General features: G+C 47.1%; 1 protein-coding gene across 2 annotated transcripts in view; it reads right to left on the reverse strand.

Moving 5' to 3' along the window:
* Positions 1-24,739, reverse strand: part of XYLT1 (xylosyltransferase 1) — a 317,888-nt gene that overhangs the window by 29,069 nt on the left and 264,080 nt on the right. For both annotated transcript variants that reach the window (XM_033841163.2, XM_073792267.1), the window contains exons 7-10: positions 17,850-18,066; positions 14,546-14,722; positions 9,708-9,970; positions 3,007-3,202 (exon numbers count right to left, since the gene is read on the reverse strand). In XM_033841163.2, the coding sequence (XP_033697054.1) occupies positions 3,007-3,202; positions 9,708-9,970; positions 14,546-14,722; positions 17,850-18,066 (853 nt within the window). The remainder of the gene's footprint in view (positions 1-3,006; positions 3,203-9,707; positions 9,971-14,545; positions 14,723-17,849; positions 18,067-24,739) is intronic.

A 24,739-nucleotide genomic window follows, 5' to 3' on the forward strand; every position in this document is an offset into this window, starting at 1 on the left:
TCTCATTAGAAAAGCCTTCCCAAATGAATCGTTCCATCAAATGTAACCCAGCAGGACTCTATGGGGCCTTCTCCAGACAGATCCTCCTAGGTCCTCCACCTGCCTCTTGTCTGGAATAAAAACTTTATAGCCTCCTAGGCCTTCCTTGAGTTCCACAGAATAAATTTAATTAGAGAAGTGAGAAAATTCAGAAAGAAAGGAAAACAGTCAAGTGAGACAAAATAATAATAGTTTAGTCATTAAACAAACTCAAGGACCTTTTAGTTCCTCCTCAAGAGCTATAGATAATATCCTGAGCCATATCCTTGAGCTGTTTTGCAGATACTGAAATCCCCACCAGGTGGAAGAAGTTAACTGTATGCTGCCCACAAGCACTAGCCCCCAGATGGGTTGCAACCAGAAGGTTTATGATGTTGACTCCTGATTACCTCACCACCAAACAATCAGCTGATTCACCCAACAACCGGCCTCCCTCATCCTGTCTTTAAAAACCTTTCCCGAAAAACCATCAGGGAATTTGTGTCTTTTGAGGGTTAGCTGCCTGGACTCCTTGCTTGGCGCCCTAGAATAAACGCTGTGCTTTCCTTCACCACAACCCGGTGTCAGTAGATTGGCTTTGCTGTGCTTGGGCGAGCAGACCCAAGTTTGGTTTGGTAACAGAAAGCTGTCCCTACCAGCCTCTCAAGTCCTCAGGAATCACATGAATGAAGTTTTATTTTCTTTATAATACTTGCCTTTAACTGGAGCGTTTTTGTTCATTTATTTGCTCACTCATTGGCCGAGTGCCCCACTAGACTGCAGTTCCACAATAACAAGGGTCTGGTCTGTCTGGTACACTACTGCCCCTCCCACACCTCATGTATTGTAGGCACTTGGGGGCTGCCTGCTGAAGGAATGAGCATGTTTCCTCTAAGCCACTAACATGGGACTCCCAGGGATGGAGAAATCGGAGCTATTCAATGACACTGGCCGCCTGCCACGAGCCAGGCCCTATGCAAAGCCCTGGGACAGTGCTGACCCGACGGAGGTTCTCAATAGCCCACAAAGTGGCCCTGCAGTTCGTTCCCCCCTTCACATCCAATTTTACACTGTTTGCCTTAAAACTAAGGGGAAAAAAAAATCAAGACACAAGTTTCAGGGTTCCCTGCATCACATGCTGTTACTCTGCCAGAGAGCTGGGTGGTTCCCACACCAAGGGCACCAGAGCTGTAGCAGAAAGTCTCACAAATCACTAGTCACAGAGGGGCCAACATCCGTCACTGCCGAAATGCCCAGTTACCCACTGGCAGGCTGATAAACAGGGAGAGCCCAGCCACCAGGCATCCATCTCCCTAATGGGACATTAATGTCTTCAACTGGCCTCTTGGGCCCCCAGCACAGAATCCAACTGGGACAGCGTCTAATTGCCCCCTGACGCCAGTAATTTATGGAGTGGGCTCCCATGGCAGCTCGGATCCGGCCAATCCATGTGGAGCCTTAACTGAAAATGGTGGCTGAACAAGAAACTTCCACCCATGCCTGTTCAGTGCCCATCCAGTAGGGCACAGGTCGGCCAGGCGGGGCCAGAGGGACTGGAAAAGGACCAGCAAGGAAAATGGAAGCAACTCAGACACTTCCTCCCACCCCACTCCTGACCTTCAAGATTCTCCATATTCTAAAACAGGATTCTTCATCCCTCACCCAGCAGCCAAACACATTGGGGATGTTGAACTCCGGGAATGAAATCACCCGTTTAGCTTCTTGCTGACATGGGGAAGTTAGAAATCAGGTGCTGGAATTCTGTGTGGGCAACGCTCACCAGGCTTGCTCATGTCTCCCCTTCCCACCAGCATCGCTACCCAAGCACTACACTCACTCATTCAGAAATCTTACTCAGCATCTACGAAGGCTGTGTACTCTTGTATGTGCTGAGGGTGCAGCAGTGAGCCAGTGCTGTGATCTCTGCTCTCTTGCAGACAATCACCAAGTTATCAGAGAAATCAACAAGATCACTTGAGATGGTAAATGCTAAGAAAGAAATAAAATAGAGATGTGTTGGGTGTAGAAAGGTGGCCTAAGTGGGTGGGCACGGAAGGCTTCTCTGAAGGTGCACTATTTGGACTTAGATCAGAATGAATAACAACAAAAAAGGTGAAAACCTGGGGGACAGTATTCTAGGAAGGAGGATCACCACGTGTCAAGCCCGAGGCAGGAACAAACTTGGCATGTTTGACAAAGATGCAAGAAGAGTGAGCGGGAAGGAGAGTGGTCCTGGATGAGGCTGGAGAAGCAGACAGAGGCCAGACCATGTAGGGCCTTTCAGGTCTCGAGGTGGGGCTGATGTTACGAGGGTGGTGTTAGATGAATCCATCTCCCCAGGCAGAAAAGTAACTAAAAGCCAGTGCGGTCCTGGGGAGGTGGGAACTGCATCCCATGGACCCATGCATCAGACCATCTATCTGTCCATCCACTGACACCTCTGTTCATCCCTCTACGCACGCATGCATCCGTTCACTCATCCGTTCAATGACTGATCTGGTGCTTACTTTGAGTTAAACCCTGTGTTAGGAACTGGGGAAACAAAAGCACAATTAAGCATGGGATTTGTGGCCTAAGAGACCTGGATTCAATGTTGAGCCCTTCTGCTTCCTCGCTACGATCCAGAAAATCACTGACTCTCTATAGGCCCCAGTTCTCCAATCTGTAAGATGGGACTCATGCCGCAACTTCATTAGGAAACTGGTTTGTTACTGGTTTATTACTAACATAGGTTTAGGAGGAATCACTGGTTAGGGTGAAAAATGAAAAGGAATAGAAGTTCTACTATAAAAATATACCAAAGCTCCGGGTTGGTTGGTGCACTGATATTGACCACCCTGAACCTTCTCCAGGCACAGGGCCAGCTTATCTTTGGGCCTCTTCAAGTCCTCTTCTCCTCCAGCTCCAACTACAAGTGTCAGAGCAGAAACAGAACCCAGCAAGTGGACTGCCAGAGGGGATGTCGTGTGGTAGTTTCTGGCCTCTTACCTCAGAGAACTGAAGCCTCCCGAAGTCGCTGGGTGGGCTGGCGATCTTGAAGACTTTCTTTGGCATCACCCATGTCTCCAGGGTCTCGAGTTTGCTCACGGCCAGATTGGTAGCATGATGCTTGATCAGAAAGCCCTGGAAACGGTCAGCAAGGAAGTAGAGGTGGACAGAGGCTGGGTGGCCCATTGGATAGTACCTGAAAAACATGCACAGGCTCATGCAAGCTCATGGGTCAGGGCTGGACGTGTGTTGGATCCCAGTGGGGTTCCCCACCCATCACGCTGGTCCTGTCCTTAAAGTAATCCCCATTTTATACAAAGCTCGCTGTGTTCCTGAAAGCTGCTTCCTGTGATTCTATGATCTCAATAACTGTTAACAGTAACTTTTTGCTGATCATAAACATAAAACATGCTGACTGTGAAAGCACAATCAAGAAAATAAAAACGACGACTTCTGATGCTTCCTTCCATAGATGATGTCATTTCACACACATTCACTGACCCTCCAGCGCTAGGTACTGAGAAGCGACAACGGTGTGCAAACAATGTCATCATGACATATTTCTTTTCAGCCTTATTTTCTACACACATATTTACATAAATCCTACAGAGCTGGGACCATAATATACACACTGGCTATATCCTGCTCTTGCTTCATAGTATTTCCTGAGCATTACCATGTCTTTGAATAGTCTCTGAAAACATGATTTGTGTGTGTGTGTGTATACATTCTTCCATTGTATGTAATACCATGATATGGAAATATAATGCCAAATATGGTATTATTATATTATAGAGAAAGTTCCCCATCATTGGGTGTTCAACTGGTTTCTAATTTTTTGCCATTCTAAACAATGCTGCATTAACCGTCCTTGAGCAAAAATGTTTTGGGGAACATCTCTCTTCCTCTCTAATCTCCAAGGGGCTCTTGATGTCTGCTGCCCAAGTTTATCAGAAAGGTTGTACTGATTTACACTTCACTGTCCCTACCAGTGGCACTGGGTATGGTCCTTAAAAATTATTGCCAAACTGAGATAAATTCGTACATACACAAGTAGGTAGCTCGTTTTAAGATGCATGCCTTTGATCCGCAAAGGCTTCTCGCTGAAAGGGGCAGGGAAGCTAAGCAGAGATGCCCAGAGGAGGGAGGAGCCTGGACGAGCCCAGTTCTTTGTCCTTCCTACTTGTGAAATGAAAAGCTGTCGGCTTCTGCAGCGTGTAAGGCGCATGGTACTTAGAGGGTGCTTGTGGTTCCTTAATGACAGCATTCCACAAATCACTGTCCCTCTCAGCCTTCCTTTCCTCTGGTCCTGCTCTGGAGTTTAAGTCTTTATGTCTGATTATAACAGTTAGGGAAGCTGCCTTCCTGTGTTACGCATCTCCCGAAATCACTGCCTTGTTATCGGATGCCTTCGGGGCTTTGAGAAAAAAAACCTGCACTGTCTTCAGACTGCTTGCTGGGCATTCCCGGCCCACGCAAGTCCACTTTGGTCTGGACTTTGGAAGCAGAAAACCCTCCCTCTGGACTGTGCTGCAGAACTCACTGCCATGATGGAATGTTCTGCATCTGTGCAGTTCAGTTCAGTAGCCTCGGCCACTTCTGACAACTGAGCACTTGAAATGTGGCTGGTGTAACCGAGGAACTGCATTTGAAATTGTAGTTAATTTAGACTTAAATGTCTCCTTGTGGCTAGTGGTGATTGTGGACAGCACAGATGGCACTGTGAGAGTGTCCTGGGGTTGCCTGCATTAACGTCTGCAATTTGTCACCTCTCCTGTCTCTTTCCCATGTGACTCTGTAGGTTTCCTTGCACCGATGAGGTGAGTCTATTCCCCCATCTCAAATCTGCTTTGGCCAGAAGAGCGGGATGTATCATGCCAGTTCTGAGCCAGGGCCCCAAGTAGCCTTGCACGTTTCCACTCTCTCTCTTGCTCTTCTGTGATCACGAGAGCACGCCTAGAGTAGCCTGTGGAGGGATGAGACACTCAGAGCAGAGCAGAGCCACCCCAGGTATCCCAGCCGAAGCCATCCTAGACCTGCCAACCACTCCCAGCCAAGACCTACAGCTGGCTGCAGATGCAGGAGAGATGCCAGCTGAGCCCAGGAAAACTGCCCAGCTCGCCCGCAAACTTGAAGGCTCTGTAAATGCTTAACGTTTCAAAGCACTGATTTGGGGCTTGTTACACGACATTATTGCAATAGGTAAATGGTAGGTCGTCAGTGTTTGTTCTGTAAGGTCGTCAGTGTTTGACTAGTAAAGGTGGAAGAAAAGCAGCACAGATTGTTGTCATGGGAGTTAAAAGAAGAAAGTGTTTCCAGAAGGCGGTGGTCAGTTGTATGGGGCGCTGCTAAGGGGTCAGGCAAACGAGCAATGGTCAAGTGCCCCAGAAATCTAGGAGTTAATCTTGGGTTGCTCGCTTTCCCTTATCTTCTTCCAAGAAATCCTGTTTTCTCCACCTGAATCCATCCTCTACTGTCCTATGCACCGCCAGCATCTTGGTCAAGCCAACATCACGTCTTGCTGGACCTTTGCAGAAGCGTCCTTACTCGTCTTCCTCCTACTTTTGTCTGCTATAACTGATCCTCATAGTAGCAATATGCATTGTCCCTTCCTTAAATACTGCAAGGGGTTTTGCTTATGCTTGGGTAAAACCCAGACTCCTTACCTGGTCTAAACCTCCTACCTCTTTCTCTAGCCTCATCGTTTCCCTCCGTCCCAACCTACCACCTTCTAGCCACGTGGACCTTATTATTATTATTTTTTTTTTTGCGGTACGCAGGCCTCTCACTGTTGTGGCCTCTCCCGTTGCAGAGCACAGGCTCCGGACGCGCAGGCTCAGTGGCCATGGCTCACGGGCCCAGCAGCTCCGCGGCATGTGGGATCTTCCTGGACCAGGGCACGAACCCGTGTCCCCTGCATCGGCAGGCGGACTCCCAACCACTGCGCCACCAGGGAAGCCCCACGTGGACCTTATTTTGGATTCTTGAACATGCTAAGCTCATTTTCACCTCAGGGCCTTTGCATAGGACATTCTCTCTGCTGGAGATGCTCTTTTCCTCTTATGGTTGCATAGTTGTCTCTGTCTTATTTTGCTTAAATGTTACCGTCTCAGAGAGACCTTCCTTGACCCCTGAACTTAAGTCACCAGCTCACTGCTGTTACTTGAGTTTATTTTCATTCTTCATTCTCTATAGATCTTTTGTTCTTGTTTCTGTGAGCTGGGGTACAGCCTGCTTTCACACTAGCATGGGAGGGCCTTGAGCTCGGGACCTGGTCTGTCTGGGTCATTGGCTGAGAGCACCCAGTGCCTAACACAGCCTGCCACATGGTAGGTGCTCAATCCATACTTACTGTTTGAGGGAAGATTCTAGAAGGATTTTCTCTTGAACCCTTTGCTTCTAAGGTACATCTAGGGAACCTGTAACCCAGGACTGAACACAAAGCCCACTGGTACCTCCTCTAGACTCTATATGGTAATTAAGTAATTAAGACTAAGAAGGGAGTTGTAACAAGATGCCAGGTGCTATACAATAGGACCTAAAGGATGCCTCAGGTGCGTTCACTTGGCCCAAAGGTGCTTTTGCTTCTTATTTAAACGAGGTGGGTATTAAAAAAATTAGGAGGCTCACACAAAACTGCGGATTTCTGATTTGTCTTGAAAATTCAGGAGATGTGACTGGCAACTCCAAAGGTACATTCCTACAAGGAATGTGCCGGAGGGCAAGGATATGCTGGCGTTCAGCACCGGGGGCCCCGGCGGGGGTCCCTGGTTTACAGGTCGGCCCACCCCGTGCGGAGGATACATGCTTCCTGCCTGGTCCTGATGGCATCTGAATTTGAGGACATGTAATAAAATACTGACTTCCTTATCTCTGGACGGGGCTCACAAGAAAACTTTCAAACTGCCATTTTGAGATTTTCTGCAATGAACAAATGTTACTACCTAATGAGAAAAAAATCAATAAACATTATTTTTATGAAAGGTTATACTATAGACTAGAAAGACACAATTTGCATGAAATGCCCAGAGGAAATGAGACTCCTGAAATAAAGTTTTCACTTGCTGTTTCCCCAGAGAGCCCAGGGGTAGAAATTTACTCTTTTTTGCCTTTGGGACAAGGGTCCTTTGTCCTGATTTATTTGCAGGCTCATATTCATAAATATATATTGGCTTTTCCCACAGCCAGGCACAATGGTTCCATTATAATAAAAAATGTGGTAGAAGCCAAAGGATTCGGGGCCTGAGGCAACTTGATGGCTTGCTTAATCCCAAAACAAATACCAGGTGAAAATTTCAACAACTATAAATCAATTGGAGGAATCTTCTGAAATTTTCTGTAAGATTATTTACCTTATAAATGCTATGCAGCCTGGGATTAAAACTACTCTTAAACGGCATTTGCCTCCCAAGCATCGGGCACTGTGCCATCTACTGGGGACACACATGTGGTTCCTCGGCCAGGGATTCTAACCCCGGACCAGCAGGGGGAAAAGACATCCACCAACAGCCTTGATCCAAGACACTGCTGCTAAGTGCAGTGGGAGTGTTGGAGGCCGCTTTGGGCTCAGGAGAGGCACGGGGTGGGCTATCAGGGGAGCTCTTAGCAAGTTTCACAGAGGATGTGGCACCTGAGATGACCCTGGAAGACTGGGAAAAGGTAGAATGAGTGGGGACAGTGGCGACGGTCAGCAAAGAACAGCGCAGAGGAAGCGATGAACAGTTCATGTAACCAGTGATGGAGCGTGTAGCTCGCACAGCCGGCTCCCTATTGGCTGCTCTTGGCAGTTTAAGAATATTGGCAACTAAGATACCAACAACAGCATAAACATGTACCAAGCACTTCATACGTAAAATACTGTTAAAATGGGGCTAATAATAATAATACATAACTCATAAGGTAGTTTTGGAGGATTATCCCCTTTAAACCTCACACCACCATATGCTGTAAGGCTTATGATCACTCCCATTTTATAGATGAGAAAACTGAGGCTCTGAGAGGTTCATGACTTGTCCAAGGTCAATAGCTAGTAAGTCGAGTGGAGTTCAAATGGCAGGTCCTGGGTTCCTAACCCATTCTGGTCTCCCTTTTAACTAAACCAGAACCCGCAGGGAGAGGAGAGGGAAGGCTGAGGGAAAAACTGGTGCAGCCCTGTGGAAATCCAGCTGGTGTGCATGCATGGGGCCCCATGTTTTCAGAGTTTTAGGGAACAAAATGGTTCCTTTCCTCTCTTTCTTCTGTTCTTGAGAAGAGGGAAGAGCGGGGCAGGGAGGGACACAGAAGGCTCAGTGGGGAGAGACTGATATTAATACTTTTTTTTCTTTGTTGTTTAAAGAGGAAGGTGGGAGGCAGAACAAGAAGGAGAAGGAGAGTGGCTAGAGGCACTTCTGGGAACCCATCTTCAGGAAATAATCAGAAAAGAGAAGGGGGATAAAAGAGGCTTTCTGCAAAAAGATATTCATCAGAACATTATGTACAATGGTCCATTACTGACAATAGCAACAGGAAAGGGCTGAATTAAGCAAACTCCGGAATTCCTACTCAGTGGAATACTAGTGGCATTAAAAAGGGTCATTAGGGCTTCCCTGGTGGCGCAGTGCTTGACAGTCTGCCTGCCGATGCAGGGGACGTGGGTTCCTGCCCCGGTCCGGGAAGATCCCACATGCCACGGAGCGGCTGGGCCCGTGAGCCGTGGCCGCTGAGCCTGCGCGTCCGGAGCCTGTGCTCCGCGGCGGGAGAGGCCACGATGGTGAGAGGCCCGCGTACCGCAAAAAAAAAAAAAAAAAAGGGTCATTATCCTTAAGGAAGCTGCAGAGCAGCAAGGAGAAGACGGGCTAGTATTATAATGCCGAGCGAAAGAAGCAGGACACCAAATCCTCGTTGTCATTGTGGAAATATCTGCAATGTACATTGCTAGAGAACAGAAGAGAAGGTACACAAAACGAGAAGGGTTGGCTGGCTTAGGGAAAGGCAGGGGAGAGATGGGGTTATGTTGAATCATTTTCCCACCTTCCGTCTTCTATTCATATATTCTAGACCATTCTTTCCTGAAGTGTCAACTGGTACCCACTAGTGGTAGGTGAGATGATTCTAAAGGGTACATGAACATTTTAAATAATAGTTATGCCTTTTCGTGATGTTTTTGGTTATGTTTTTAGGTGTAACAATGATAGTATGGTTACATTTTAAAAAGGAGTCAATTTTCAGAGATAAAATATTTATGGGATTTGCTTCAATCAAACTGATCTGGGACGAGGGGAAGGTGAGTGAAGGCGCAGATGAAACCGCATTGGCCGGGAGCTGGTAATTGCTAGAGCTGGTGATGAGAGATGGGGTTACACTTTTCTCTCTATTTGGTGTATATTTGACATTTTCCATAATAAAAAGTAAAAAAAAAAGTTCTGTATTTTCATGATTACTTTCCATGTGGAACAAAAATAACTATCTAATACGGTGACATAAAGCTTCCTTCTAAAATACATATATCTAGCACAAAGAATGAGTCCACAGAAAGGAAATAATTAGGTAAATATTAGATCTGCTATCCTGCGAAGGTAAAAGGGTGACGAAGGCTTAGACAGGAAATGCTCTGAACGCTGGGATGTCTGCGTGGATGGTTTTAGGGAGAAGCTTGGGTGGAGCCGCAGCCCCTACAGAGGAGGACGTTCCCTCATCCCTGGTCCCCCTGCTCCCTGGCTCACCTGCAGCTGTTCTCCCCGGCGTCGTGCAGCAACAGCTCCGCCCGGCGGAGGCCCAGGCGGGAGAAGGAATGATACAAGGTCAGTGTCACGTCGCTCAGGCTGTGGATGCCATCAGGCTCATCGTAGACATTCTCCCAGTACGCGCGGAGGCCCGGGGTGCCCGCGGGGTAGTTCCCATACAGGTAATAGTCCAGCTGCCCAATGATTTCCTGATTCACCACGGCTTCGAACTTGCGGGCAAAGAAGGTGGGCCGGGCTGTCTGCTGCGCTCATGAAATAAAAAGAACACTGTCAGCAAGTGGGGATGAGGGTAGGTGGGCATTTAGGAGCCGGGCTCTGCAGCCGGCCTGCCTGGATCCACATCCCAGCTCTGACACTTACTGCCCTCTCTGTTCTCAGTTTCCTCATCTGTAAAAAGGGTGTTAGGATTGAATGAGTTAACATTTGTAAAGCATTTAGAGCAATGATGGACATGTAGTAAGCATCACTTAAATATCTGTGAAATAAATTATATCCTAGATGTTTATAGCTGGGATGGATCTCAGAAATCATTTAGCTGGAGGTCTAATACCTCTTACGGATATATTTTAGTTGTCCAGAAGAATGTTTTAAAATTGAATTAGCTGACAACATTTAAAAGGTAGAAGACTTTACAGAAGCAACTTTTGGTTTCCCTCTGAACAGAAACGATCTGGCCCCATGTTCCTACACGGTGACAAGTAGTTAAAGCTGAATAGCACCTGTCCCTTTAGATGGCCATGGGGTTTTTGGCTCACCACAGTCCCTACCATTCCCTATTGCCTCCTGGGCATTGTAACTGACTTACAGACTCACAAGGAACACCCTGGATTTACCGATCGGAACCTTCAGGAGTGGGGCTTAGAAATCCGTATTCTTCACAGGCTTTGAAGGTGGTTCATTTGCTCACTAGGGTTTGAGGCTAATGCGAAGGACACCTGACCTGGCTGCACATCAGAGCCACCTGTGGAGACTGCGGAGTCCTTCCCGCCGACCTACTGAACCAACATCTCTGAAGATGAGGTTTAGGAATCCGTATCCAAAAAAAGCCTCCCAGGTGACTGTGCTGCAGTGTTTGAGAACCATTTATGTAAACCAAATTTTCAAGGAGGCTGAGTCCCAGAGAAGAAAGGGACTTACTTATCTAAGGTCACACAGCAAGGTAATGGCAGAGCCAGGATTCAGATACAGCATCAAGGGTTAGAGAAATAAAATATTGAGCCCTTATTATCTACCAGGTCTAAAACTACGGTCTGGGGCAGAGATCAATAAACCTTCTCAGCAAAAGCCCAGACAATAAGTATTTCCAGCTTTGCAACTACACAACTCTGCTGTCATAGTGTGAAAGCAGCCGCAGACAGGTAAATGAATGGGCAGCGGCTGTGCTCCAGAAGCACGTTAGTTACACATACAGGCAGTGGGCTGGAGTTAGCCCAGGGGCTGTAGTTTGCTGACCTCTGGTCTAGGGCTACGGAAACAATTAAAACACAGACCGCTCCCTTGAGGAGCCTATGATCTAGTGTAATTATTGACCTTAATTTGGGTCTAGCATTGTTCTCACTGCAGTGGATTAATAGCAACAATAATGTCAATAAAAACTCCTGAGCACGTGCTATATATAGCGCACTGCATTTTGTCATTACCTCTAATCCTCCCAACTCTAATCCTCGTAACTCTGCAAAGCAGGTGTTACGATTCCCATTTTACAGATGCGGAAACTGAGCTTGGAGAGGGCAAGTGATATGTACAAACTCACACAGCTGTAAAATTTGAACCCAGATCCGATGACTCTAAAACCCAAGCTCTTTCTTCTGCATCATCCTAGGATCACACTGCTAGTTGGGGGAACTCGAAGCCTCAATAACAAAAACCCTTGTTAGTATTTGGAACATCCCACCTGCTCTCTGCTTCATGACCCTTGGGAACCACACCCCCTTCTCTGTGGTGAAGGGGTCAGGTCAGTTCCCTTATAGCAGCACTGAAAAGAGCCAGACCACGTAGGTTCAAATCCTCATTCTGCATCTTTCAAGCTGTGTATGTCTTTGGGCAAGTCATCCAGGGCCTCGGTTTCCCCATCCTTAAAATGGGTATAATAATATGGGTACTTAGCATAGAGTCTGGCTCACGGTGTTAGCAGCTATGAGTATGTGACTATTATCACTACACCCTTAAGCCTGCTACCAGGGGCTTCCAAGTCTTCGTTTTCTGGAGGCAGAGAACCAGACTCAGTGGCAGGGCAGCCTCCTTTCTCCTCCCGAGATTCTCTGATCATAGCTGGAGCTCCTAAAGGGCATGTTTCTATATTTACAGTTCTCTTCCTCGGAGTTCTTTCAACAAGAACTCAAGAGTTCCGTGCAGGCAGCAGCTTCTTGAGTCTAGATGTTGGGGGATATTCTTGATCTTTGTTTACTGCGAATTAAAGAGCTGTGAGCATGTAACTCAGTCTCTATGTCAGCTCATCTTTATCAGAGACCACGATGTCCCCAGGATGCTGGGACTGGAATACAAGTGCCGGCGCCCAGGAGTGGCCCCAGAGGGGCAGTGCACCCAAGAATCACCCGGCTTCTTGCTCTAAATGATGAAGGTCCTTTGCAATGAGGGTGATGACTGGTCCTCTACGAAAGTGGGAATTCTTCTCTATTTTCTCTTTTGAATAGGTCAAATATTCCCCTCGCCACCCTCCTTCTGCTCAGCAGATCCTTTCTGCACGGACAATGGAACTAAAATGTCACCCAACTTCATGCCTCAATTAACATGGGTTTGAGGAGGCCCCCGGGTAGCTCTCAATCTGCCACCCAAAACAGACTAAAGAATACTTACTGCAGCGACTGCTTACGCAGGCGGAAGACGTTAGGTGGGAACCTTGAGGGAATAAGAAGGATGGGATGAAACCTGCTGTGTATTCTGCACCCGACCAGGCATGAGACCAGGCTGGCAGCGGGGTCTGATGGAAAAAGCCCAGGTCTGGAACTGGAAACACCTGTGTGGGACCTCCCACCCTACCACTCCACAAGCTGCATGTCCACGGACAAGCAAGTCCCTGCCTCTGTGCCTTGGTTTCCCCACCTGCACAATGGAGATGATTTCTACCCGGTGAAGGCAACGCCCACAGGGGACCAGGCACACAGCCTGGGATAGAACAGACCCGTACCCCGTGCTTCTCAAACAGAAGAGCCTTCTAGTGGCTTGGGGGTCTCGTTACGATGCAGATTCTGACTCAGCAGGTCAGGAGCAGCAGAGATTCTGCATTTCTAACAAGTTCCCTAGTGATGCTGCTGCTGCTGGTCTGTGGACCACACTCCGAGGAACCAGGCTACGAGGGTGGAAGCTTCACGTGGCAGTCCGTGTCCTCCCTGGACGTTTCCGTTACGTACCAGAGCAAGGCAGCAGGGGCACCTTGGACTGGGTTACCAGTCTGGCACTGTTGTCCCCCCCCATCCTCCCCCACGTTAGTGGTTTGCGAAGCAGCACATCATCTCCACGTGGTGGCTCTAGTGACCTCAAAGTGACTTGCTTAACCACTTTGTAGCCTTCTGTTTGTGCTCTGGGCAGTTGAGGCTGGGCATGGTGAGGGGGAGAGGAGGAAGAACTCAGGGTACTGGCCTAAAGGGAGTGGGAGGTGTGCTCACACGGGGTGGGAAGAGGTCGCCATCCTGAATAGCTCTGGGGTCCAAGGCACCCTTGGTGCTCACGGGAAGCAGATGGGGCACTGGCCACCCTCCTGTCTCTGCTCTCCCCAGAACTATGAATCGATAGGCCTTGCAGAGATACCTGTGAAGGCAATAACGTTTCTTCTTGTTCCTCCTTTAAAGTTCACAGAGCGCGGTGTTTTACAAACTTGTCTGCTCATCAGAATTTCTCAAAGTGTAATATATTAAAAATAAAAATTCCTGGACCACACTGGAGATCAAAAGCTCTCAAATGGGGATGAGTTTGCCACCAGTGGACAGCTGGCGATGTCTGAAGACATTCCTGGTTGTCATAACTGCAGGGTGCTACTGGATCCCCACAGGGGACATTAGGCAGCATCTGGGGACGTCCCTGGTTATCACAACAGGAGGCGCTCCTGGCACCTAGTGGGTAGAGGCCAGGGAAGCTGCTAAACATCCTACAGCCCCCTCACCCCAACATAGAATTACCCAGCCACAATGTCAAGAGTGCTGAGGTTGAGAAACTCTGCCCTCTAATCAAGTTTGTACCCAGAAATATATTTTTAACAAAAATTTCAGGAGATTCTGATTGAAAGGCAGTATAGAGAAATGGATACAAGTATGGGCTTTGGAAACAGATATGTTGGGCTATGTGACGTTGCATAAAGTTATGGAACTTTCTCTGCCTCAGTTTCCCTATCTCTAAAATGGAATAATAATCTATGTATGTATGTATCTTCCAAGGCTGTTGTAGGGTTAATGGGTCAATACAGGGAAAGTGGTTAGAACATCCCTTGCATGGTGTTAGTGATCAATAAACATTGGCTACTGTTGACGTTATTATGATTATCATCAAGAACCAGGGTTGGGGGTCTTCCCTGGTGGCGCAGTGGTTGGGAGTCCGCCTGCCGATGCAGGGGACATGGGTTCGTGCCCCGATCCGGGAAGATCCCACATGTCACGGAGCGACTGGGCCCGTGAGCCATGGCCGCTGAGCCTGCGCGTCCGGAGCCTGTGCTCCGCAGCGGAAGAGGCCACGGCACTGAGAGGCCCGCGTACCGCAAAAAAAAAAAAAAAAAAAAAAAGAACCAGGGTTGGGAATTGCAGGATCCAATGACCTGCAGGGCTGCCTTGGATGCCTGCAGACGCTGGCTGGAAGGCGCGGCTCACCTGGAAGCGGTGGAAGTCCTGCGGCTTGAAGTCGTTGGGGGAGCAGCCGCACCAGTCCACGATGTGCTTGTACTGGCACTTGCAGCCCAGCTTGCGGTTCCAGTTGGTGATGCGCAGGTTGTTGTCCACCATGGTGTCGCAGTGGGGACTGTTCTCCAGGACCGTGTGGAAGAAGGACTGCGGGGCAGAGAGGGACCAACCTGAGACCTCGTCCAGCCTCCCTCGAGTGGGCTGGAGTGAGGGGTCCTTCCCGAGGGCCACCTGACAGTGAAGGGACTCTCCTGGAGACTCAGCTGTTCTCTCTGCAAATGGGGTCAGTGCCAGTCCAGGCCAACCAAGGGTACCCTGGAGGTTTTGTCCAGGGTGGCTTAATGCTGCTTAGAAGTTACGGTCCAGGGTGGCTTAATGCTGCTTAGAAGTTACTGTTTCTCTAAGATGTCTCTCCCCAGCAGCCTAGAAACTGATTTCAAGACATCTCTTATCACCCAGGACATCCTCTGTCCGCTCAGCAGAGAGAGAAAGTCCCTTAGGGTATGTCAACACATGGGGACCAGAGAAAAACACTGGGACAAGTTTGTAGAAAACCCTGGGCCAAAAGGGCTCTTGATTTTGCAAATAGTTAGACCTGAAACCAAAGAGACTCAGGTCTGAGATATCTTGAAAACAAAGATTGAAGCTCTGGAATTTCACTCCTGGGAGAGGGAGGCCAGAATCACGGATGCCCTCCTGCCCTAGTCACTGGAGTAGCGACTACAACACTGGGAGGGGAGGAGGTGGGGGTCCATGGGGCTTCCTACTGTCCATGGTGCTGAGCCAAGTGCCGTAATCTCCCCCCATTCCTGAGGCTTGGTCAACTTCTCCTAGGAATCTGAGAAAGAGGCAATGTTCAGAGTGAAAAGAGAGACCAGAGAAGAGACACATAGTTGGAGCTGCTGAAAGAGAGAGAGACGGGGTGTGTGTGTGTGTGTGTGTGTGTGTGTGTGTGTGTGTGTGTGTGTGTGTGTGTGTGTGTGTGTGTGTGTGTGTGTGTGTGTGTGAGTGTGTGTGTGAGAGAGAGAGAGAGAGAGAGAGAGAGAGAGAGAGAGACAGACTGACTTCTATTTGGACAACTGTTTTATAACAACCTCAGATACCAGGCAGACACGTTCCCCCCTGCTCTCTGCTTCCTAGGGAAGCTGTTGGGGAGCACGTGTCTTCCTGTTACAAACTCATGGCACAGCCTTCAGATTTCTTCTAAACTGGTCCCCTGGAGGTGGTCTGGGAGAAGGGCAGGACAGAAAGGCTGGGATGGAGGAGGTGGGATCTAACAGGGATGCTGGAGTGTAAAGTGCCTGTGTGTGCTGGGAAGTGGGTGATGGCTGGGACAGAGAGAACCAGCATTGGGATGGGCACCTTGATTAAACAGCCAAAGCCCCAAACAGTCTCTTCTCAATGGGTGAGTGGACAAAATGAGGCTCTATCCACACCCCAGCTGCCCTTCTTATGATGTTAAATGACATGCCTGTGAACCTGCATTTTAAGCTTGAATTGTCTACAAGCCCAGAGAGGCACATATTCTCCATCAAGCAGTGGGGGAAAGTACCCAATTATCGATTGCCCTGTGTCCTTTTGTAATGGTACAGAAATTCCCTGCAAGATAATGGATGAGGAGCTTATCAGACTTGATAGAAAAGGTGATTTTTGCTGAAATAGGATTAAAAGCTGATTACTTAACATGTGTGCAGAATAGCAAAACCTGGCCCAGTGATGACAAGCCCATCATCCCTCAGGATTGAAGTGGGCAGTCAGCCTTACTCAGAGCTTGGCCTTGCCCCAGATGTCGGTGAGGGATGTGGAAACCATCAAATGAGTTGCACTGTCTTGTCTGGCCTAGAAACACACAATCTGAGTGGTCCAGAGATGGGGCACAGCCAGGAATGGTGGGCCATTCATGGGAGGTGTTGCAGGCTCAATAGAGACAGAACCAGCTCTGGAATTTTCTGAAGTTGGAAATTAGGGTGGAAGTGAACTGGAGGTCAGGGAGGTAATCTAGAATCTCTCAGTCCAGGTCTGATAAGAAGGCCACTGGCGTGTCAGAGGCAACACTTCAGCACTGAGTCCCTACCCATTTCCAGATGGGGCTGGGGCTGTTTCAGAATACCCTGCAATCTTACACAACAGGACTTCTGAAATGGACTGAATGTTTGTGTCCCCCCAAAATTCATAGTTTGAAATCCTAACCCCCAATGTGACAGTGTGAGGAGGTGGTGCCTTTGGGAGGTGATTAAATCATGAGGGTGGGGTCCTCATGAATGGGATTAGTGCCCTTATAAAGGGGACCCTCACCCCTTCTGTCATGTGAGGACACAGCAAGGACTGTCAGTAGTCAGCCTGCAACCCAGAAGAGGGATCTCACCTGACCATGCTGGCACCCTGATCAAGGACTTCTAGCCTCCAAAACTCTAATAAGTACAACCATTTTATTGTATTTTGTTTTAGCACCCTGAACTAAGACAGTTTCCCATCCTGAGGTCTGAAAAGTGGTGACAGACTTCCCAGAGCTTTTCAAATACTTCCAAAAGCCGACAGGAAATGCCGAGTCCCAAGCATTTGGACACAGTGACTGTCAATGCAGGGGGCTAGTGCAAACCTAACAGAAGCCCTGGCTTTGGGATCATTGGAATTTCTGGTGTGACTGATGAGGCCAAAACTACTGTCTGTCAGGGAATGATAGAATACTATTCAAAATTAGAAAAGGAATTCTTGGTGTTGAAAAGTTATTACAGGATTGGTAAATGTGGAGGATCTGTCAAAAGTTGATGTGGGTGTTTCCTGAAAAAGCCAGCATATACAGTTGTGCAGGTTACACACTGCACAATTCTAGGGGGCACCATTGCTACTGTAGGTATGAGAGCTTTGTATTTATATAAATAACAGTTTCCTGAAAAATGGCAATAAAGTGTCTTGTTCTAACAAAATCAGTATATGGTGATGGTTTTATGACCAATGGGAGCCAAGTGTCTTGAGGAAGAACTGCCTTTTTTACTTTACATCTTTAAAGATGTTGTCTAGATTGCTGGTGGCAGCATTATGCATCTACTCCATACAACCTCTATGTAGACTGGAGGGGACCAGGGGCCCTGCTGTGACAGCAAGGTCCCTGGTAGCCAAAACAGTTCCCCATCTTCCTCTGGATGTTTGGAGGACAAGGTATTGAACCCTGCATGGCTTTGCCAAAAATTCAGCAAAAAATTCAGCATCCACTTTGCTCCAAAGGCTAGAGCCAACCCCTACCTTTCTCAGGGATTTTTTCCTGGATACTCACCTCTGCAGGAAGCAGGGTGTAGGAGTAGAATTGCTTCATTTTGGTCACCAGATCGTCTGTGGAGAACGTCACATACTCAACAAACTTCCGGTTTAGCAGGAACCAATCTGAGCCGCCATCCACGGCAATGCCCTCTGGGATCCGCCGGTCCCCCAGGCGCCACATGTGGGCGTCACACTCCAGAAAGAGCCGGTCCAGGCCCTGTTTCCGGATGAACCTGGGCAAGACAAAGTAGTGCTTAGCCCTGAAAGAGCGCCACCTAGAGTCCAAATGAAATGGCACAGTCTCGGCAATAAAGGCATTTATTGAGTACTTACTGTGTGTGCTAGATACTGAGCTAGGGGCTCTGTGTGTAGTTTTTCACTTGATCTTCACAAGTGAGGCTGGTGTCTATAACCCTATGAGGTAGGTACTATTATGCCCATTTTACAGATGAGGACACAGAAGCTTAGAGAGCTTAGGGGACTTGCCCACCCAGCACGATTAGATGGCAATGATCATCTGCTACATCTGCTTCCTCTTTAGAGAACTTCTGAAATCACCTTTTCATGCCATGGACGCCTTGGCAGTTTGGTGAATACAGCCTAGGGACCCTCATCTCAGAATAATGCTTTTATTTTTTTAATTTATTTTTTAAAATTAATTAATTAGTAAATTAAGTATAGTTGATTTACAATATAGTGTTAGTTTCAGGTGCACAGCAAAGTGATTCATATATATATATATATATATATATATATATATACACACACACACACACACACACACACACACACATATATATATATACACATATATATATTTCAGATTCTTTTCCTTTATAGCTTATTACAGGATATTGAATATAGTTCCCTGTGCTATACAGCAAATCCTTGTTGTTCATCTGTTTTATATATAGCAGCGTGTATCTGTTAATCCCATACTCCCAATTTATCCCATTGCAGAATAATGCTTTTAAATGCACACAACAAAAATACACAGGGTTACAAAATATGTTCACAAACACCAAAGTGATGATATAGTAATTTACATGATTCTTGATTCACACATTAAAATGAGTATTATAAAATATATTTTAAAACACCACATTTATGATAATTACATGTGTTTCCATTTTAACACATTTAATCACAAGGTCTTGTAGTAGGTCTAAAAACTACTGTAATTTTGAAGAAGAGGTGAGCATATATGACATTTAGAAGTGGATGCCTCAATTATAACGCGATTTGAAAATATGTGATTCCTGGGCCTTTCCTGGCGGTTCAGTGGTTAAGACTCCACGCTTCCAATGCAGGGGGCATGTGTTCGATCCCTGGTTAGGGAACTAAGATCCAATATGTCACGTGGCATGGCCAAAAAAAAAAAAAAAGTGATTCCTAACAGTAACTGCTAATACTGTGGTGGTTTGTTACCCTACATTTAGCTAGATTTCAGTTAGAGTTTAGTGAAAATTAAGATCATTTTCTTCCTATTCAAAGTCACAGACCCCTGAATTCTATCCATGAACCTCAGATTAATAACTCCTGCTCTAGGACACACACACACACACACACACACACACACACACACTCTTGGGATTCTGCAAGCCAGGCAAGGTGGAACTGGCATTTCCTAATTTGTAGATGCAGAAATCAAAGGTCAAAGAGCTGGTAAGGGGGGTGTGTTGGGAGGGTAGACAGAACTAGGGCCAAACTCTCTGGCCAAAACTCTCAGTTCATTTGCAGTTAGCACTAACTTCGCACCTACTATGTGCCAGGCATGTGCTGGCCTTGAGGCAAGGAGAAGTGAGGATGGTCCCTCCTCCTCAGGAGCTGGTTATCTCGTTGGGAGTTTATAGTCTACAGGTCTCCCCACCCAGGGATCCTGCTGCCCCTCCAGCTCATACAACATAAAATCAACCATTTTAAAGCATACAATTCAATGGCATTCGTTCATTCACGAGGTTGTGCAATCGTCATCTCTAGTTTCAAAATATTTTGTCACCCCCAAAGGAGACCCCCATCCTCATCAGCAGTTGCTTCCCATTCCCCCTTCCCTCCAGTCCCTGGCAATCCATCTATGGATTTTCCTACTCTGCATATTTCTTATAGAGAGAATCACACAAGTTGTAGTCTCTTCCACTTAGCTTCGTGTTTTCAGGGGTCCTCCACATTGTAGCAAATAACGGGGCTTCATTCCCTTGTTTCTGTCTGCCCAGCATCCATTGTCTGGGAACCACACCTTGACTTTATTTTGGACACTTGCTCACCCTCAACTCTCAGTTCACTTGGCTTGCCTCACCCCCAGCACCAGGGGTGGGAACACGACTCAGCCTGGTCAATCAGAGTATTCCACCCGCTTGGCTGCCATAATTGCTTCCTGGATGCGCACGCACCTCAAGCTGAGTCTGAGACTAGGTTCCGGAGTTTTGCTGGAAATACTAGGAAGGAGCGCTTTTCTAGGGGATTTTTTTCTGGAAGAATGCAAGCTGAGGGCTGCTGACAGCCATCTTGTCACCATGAGTACAGAGGTTGTCTGATCATGAAGGTAACATAGAAGAGAAGACAAAAAAAGAGAGATGGAGAATGGGAGGGAGGGAGGGAGGAAGTAAGGGAGGGGGAGAGGCAGACAGACAAGGCCTTGATGACTTTGCTTGAGACCCTGGATCCTGCTATACCCGATTCACCCCCAGACTTGTCAGTAAAGTGCGTAAGGCATTTTAAGATGGGATTCCGTGACTTGCAATTGAAAGGGTCCTGACTAATACATTCCCGAATGATGTCACCTTTATCATTACCGTGATGAATGCAAATGTTCTTAGGCTCCAGATGGGGCAGGTAGCCATGGCTGTGGCACATTAATGCCACCTCTTCCACTAGAGCAGGCTGCATCCCCCACTGTGTGTCTCGAGGTCTTTGTGCCTCCACGGCAGACCTCATCTCTGTCTTCACGTTAGAGTTACCTGTCTCCTCTGAGGTAGATGCTGTGCTCACTAGAACTCATCTTGGCTTCCTCCTTTCTGCCTACCTTACAGGTCCTGGAAGAGTGCAAGGCATCTGCTCAGGAAAGGTCTATGGTGATGACCAGACGTCAGAGCACAGAAGCTGAAGACAGTCCCACCCTGTTGGTCATGCTGAATTCTACAAAGGATCTCTCCCATTGGGCCTCCCACAAATCTACCAAAGGGAACTGCCTGAAACCTCACTAATGAACCCACATCCCTAGCATTTTCTTCTGCATAAATAGAGGACCTGCTTCTTGACGTTGGTCACTCACTGAGCACGATGGTGTAATATATTTAATTCTTAACCAAACTGATGCTAGTGTAATAAAAGTGGTGACAACAATGATGCTGGTGGTGAACGGACTTAATTCTGCTAAAATGTGCTTTTCATCTACATTGCAATGTGGCTCTACCAGTAACCAGCTGGGTGAATTTGGAAAATGATGACCTTGACTCAGTTTCCCCCATGGGAAACTGACAAAGTTGGGCTAGGTCTAGGTTATAAAATTAAATGTCTACAGGGGTCAGACAAATAATATAAGTTTGTGAGGGGGGCTTAGTATAAGATAACAGGGTAGGTGGAGTCAGCAAAGACGTAGAGACTGCATTTTCTGAAAAGCACTCAAATCCCTTAAAAAAAGCATCTCTGGCTAAATAAGACATATCTCTAGGCTGACTCCAGCCCACAGACCACCAGTCCTAATAACGCTGGGTTAGGTAATCTCTAGGGTATTTCCCAGCTGTGACATTCTCTAAGTCCCTCTGTTATACTCAGCAAGAGGTGTGGGGCAAGCATTAGACGGACGCATGGGAGCCCAGAGAAGGCTGACAGCTTTTCTGAGGATACAAACAAGGGCAGAAGCCGACCAGAAGACCCACGTGCCCAGCATCCCTGGCCCTGTTCTTTCCCTAACACACCTTTCCTAGTGCAAAATCCAAGTTCGTTAGCGAAGCCATGTTCTCTCTGGGGAGCGACCTGGTGAAGGGTTTTCAATACGCTCACCACAGCACTCACTGACACTCACGGACCCACTGAAGGAAGCCGCCGAGTCTGAGGAAATAAAATCCTACCTCGACTCTGGCTGGTGCCAATTATATGATAATGTCCAGTGGGCACACTTAACTGTGTTTAAAACTTTAAATTTGACATACTCTATATCAAAACTTACATGGTAATCAAGACCAACTAAGAATAAGAGAGAGAGAGAGAAGAAATACAGGTGGGACGACTTGCAGAATTTTTCTTTCCGTGGAGCAGCCTTTTAATTTCATGTTCCATTAGATGGGATAACAGCATAATCTTGCAATTTTAATGTGATGACCCGGACCGCAATATCCAAATACAATATTTATGCAGTAATCTCCAAAATGAAATATTCACGGGGTTGGGAGATTGGCCGCTGTATTGACTGCCTTCAAAAACTGATAGGCTGCAAACACATGCTTTGGTTAATTATGAGTAAACAGGGACCACAGATTGCCTAGGTATCAGAAAGGGGCTACCAGGAACTTAGGTCTGGACTCAGATAAGGTGGCAGACGCCCAGAGTCTGGGTAGCTAGCAGGCGAAAAGAATCAGCTGTTTCAACAGTGATTTGCTTTTTATTCTTCCCTGTGGATTTACTGTAACTTGAAAAGGTAAAGGTCGGAAACCATAGTAAGTTTGTGAACACCCGGGTGAGTCTTGTCATCAATGCTGGCTCACCAGGAAAAGGTGCACGGCTCTCTCACCTGAGGGATGGAGGGAAGATTTGCAGCAATGGGCCCAATTCACAGAAGGTGACCAATGATGCTGCCCTCCCTTCAGTTTTGTTTCCAGTTAACCTGGTTACCTGGTAGAACTGGGCTCAACAGGTGATACCATAGAAAAGCAGACATGAAGAGGATCTGGTAGCGATGCTGTCTCTGCTTTCACTGAGCAGTGGGGCTGGCTTAACTTCTCTGAATGCCAGTTTCCTCACCTGTAGGATGAGCTCCACGACACCTGTCCTAACAAGTTCCCAAATCAGCTGCAAAATTGTGATGGGTGACTGTTTACAAAGGTCCTTGCAAAGTAAGCACTCTTCACCCAAGCAATGGGCTGAGCCAACCATCAGTTCTTTTTTTCATAGAGACACCATGCCTCCCCAATCCTCCTTTGGTGTTTTATTTTTCTCCATAGCACTTTTCACTTTCTAATATAATATACAAGGTATTTATTTAGTTTATTGCCTATTTCTACTACTGGATGTAAGCCCCAAGAGGGCAGAGATTTTGATCACCTCTGTATTCTACTACAGTGCCTAACATACGGCCAGTGCCCAATAAATATTTGTTGAGGGAATGAATGAAGGGAACAGTAACAGCCACGTCTGTCAGGCAATCAGGAGGTAGCTGCCATAACTTAGCCAGGTATCAGATTTTTCTAACACACGTTCGACAGACAAAGGAACTGAATCACAGGAAGGTTAAGTAATTTCTCCAAAGTCACGCAGCTAACAGGCCTAGACTTGAATCCAGGTCTGGATGAATCCAATGCAAATGCTTAACTACTCTGTCATTTTTCATCTCAATTCGCCAGGGTCCCTCCAAAAGGACCCAAATGAAGGATCTGAGAACTTCTAATTCCTCAAAAAGACAATGCCCGGAAATGAGTGAACCAAGAGAAAACGGCTCATTGCTGGTTGGAAGAGGCTTTCAGCCAGTCCTCACAAGGGCTTCTGTCTTCAGAACAGGTTACTTGAGGGCAAACGTGGTATCGTTTGCATTTGGTTTTACCTCCTGGGCTCTCAGGGATGGTTTGCCTCCCTGAGATTTTTCTCTACTGTCACGATATGGGACAAAGTCAGAGCTAAATATGCTTCGACTAGGATGTCACAAGGACCAAATCTACTCAGTTGGGCATCAAAGGAAATCAGATGGAGGATGGCAAGGGGTCCTGAATCTCCCCCGTGGGATAAGAGGTCAGTTAAGAAAGTATCTGTAGCCTTTGGAAATGGCCTCAGAAAGGGCAGACAATGAAGAAGTCTCTCAATTCAGTTAATCCCCTGGCTACAATCTCGGTATATTCATCAAGTGTGGAATTATTCCAGAACTGTCTTGTCCTGTAATGAATTCTGAAAGGAAGAACACTGCCCCTCAGATTTTACAGCACGTTTGAGCAAGAAGGAATCTCAGCAATCAGCGAACATAACTAATTTTACAGATAAAAAACCCCAACACACCGAGACTCAGAAAGGACGTGTGATCCAAAGTCACACAGCCTAGAAAAATATTTTCTCTTCTTCTATTTCTCTCTCCAGCGATCTCCCACTGAACCCAGATTACTCCTTTAGCCTAAGTACAACCTAAGCATTTTAGTTTAAAAATAAAGTCACGGAACAAAGCATGAAAACACAATGTATGGAATCAGCCAGCTATGTGAATGGACTCACACAAAACAGCCATGTCACACAGGCGCCAAACTTTGGGCTCTGGAGCCAGAATATTTGGTACAAGTCCTGGATTTGCCACTAACCTTGGGCGACCTGAACATGGATGCCTCAGCTTCTTACATGGAAACTGGCGATCGTCATAATATCTGCCTCAGAGAGTTTAAGTGAGATTATATTATATATGGAGAGGGCTTAGCGTAGTGCTCGGCACTTAGTAAGTGCTCAGTAAGTGTTCACCAAGATACTTAACTTTTTCCCTCATCAAGCCAGGAAATTAAAACTTCTATCTGTCCTCTTCTCTGTTCTGGGATTTGGTAGACAGGCATGTGTAGGGCACCTCCACAGCTAAGGAGAAACCCTTTATGCTCTGAGAAGAATGCCTTTTCAGCACCAAGGACAGAAGCCCCAAAGCCCTCACAGCGCACCCATGTCCTGCAATTATTTTAGTTCAGCAATGCCCATGGCTGTGGTGGTAGAGGGTGACAAGCAACACGG

The sequence above is a fragment of the Tursiops truncatus genome, chromosome 15 (genome assembly GCF_011762595.2).
Source record: "Tursiops truncatus isolate mTurTru1 chromosome 15, mTurTru1.mat.Y, whole genome shotgun sequence".
In the NCBI taxonomy this organism is placed as follows: domain Eukaryota; kingdom Metazoa; phylum Chordata; class Mammalia; order Artiodactyla; family Delphinidae; genus Tursiops; species Tursiops truncatus.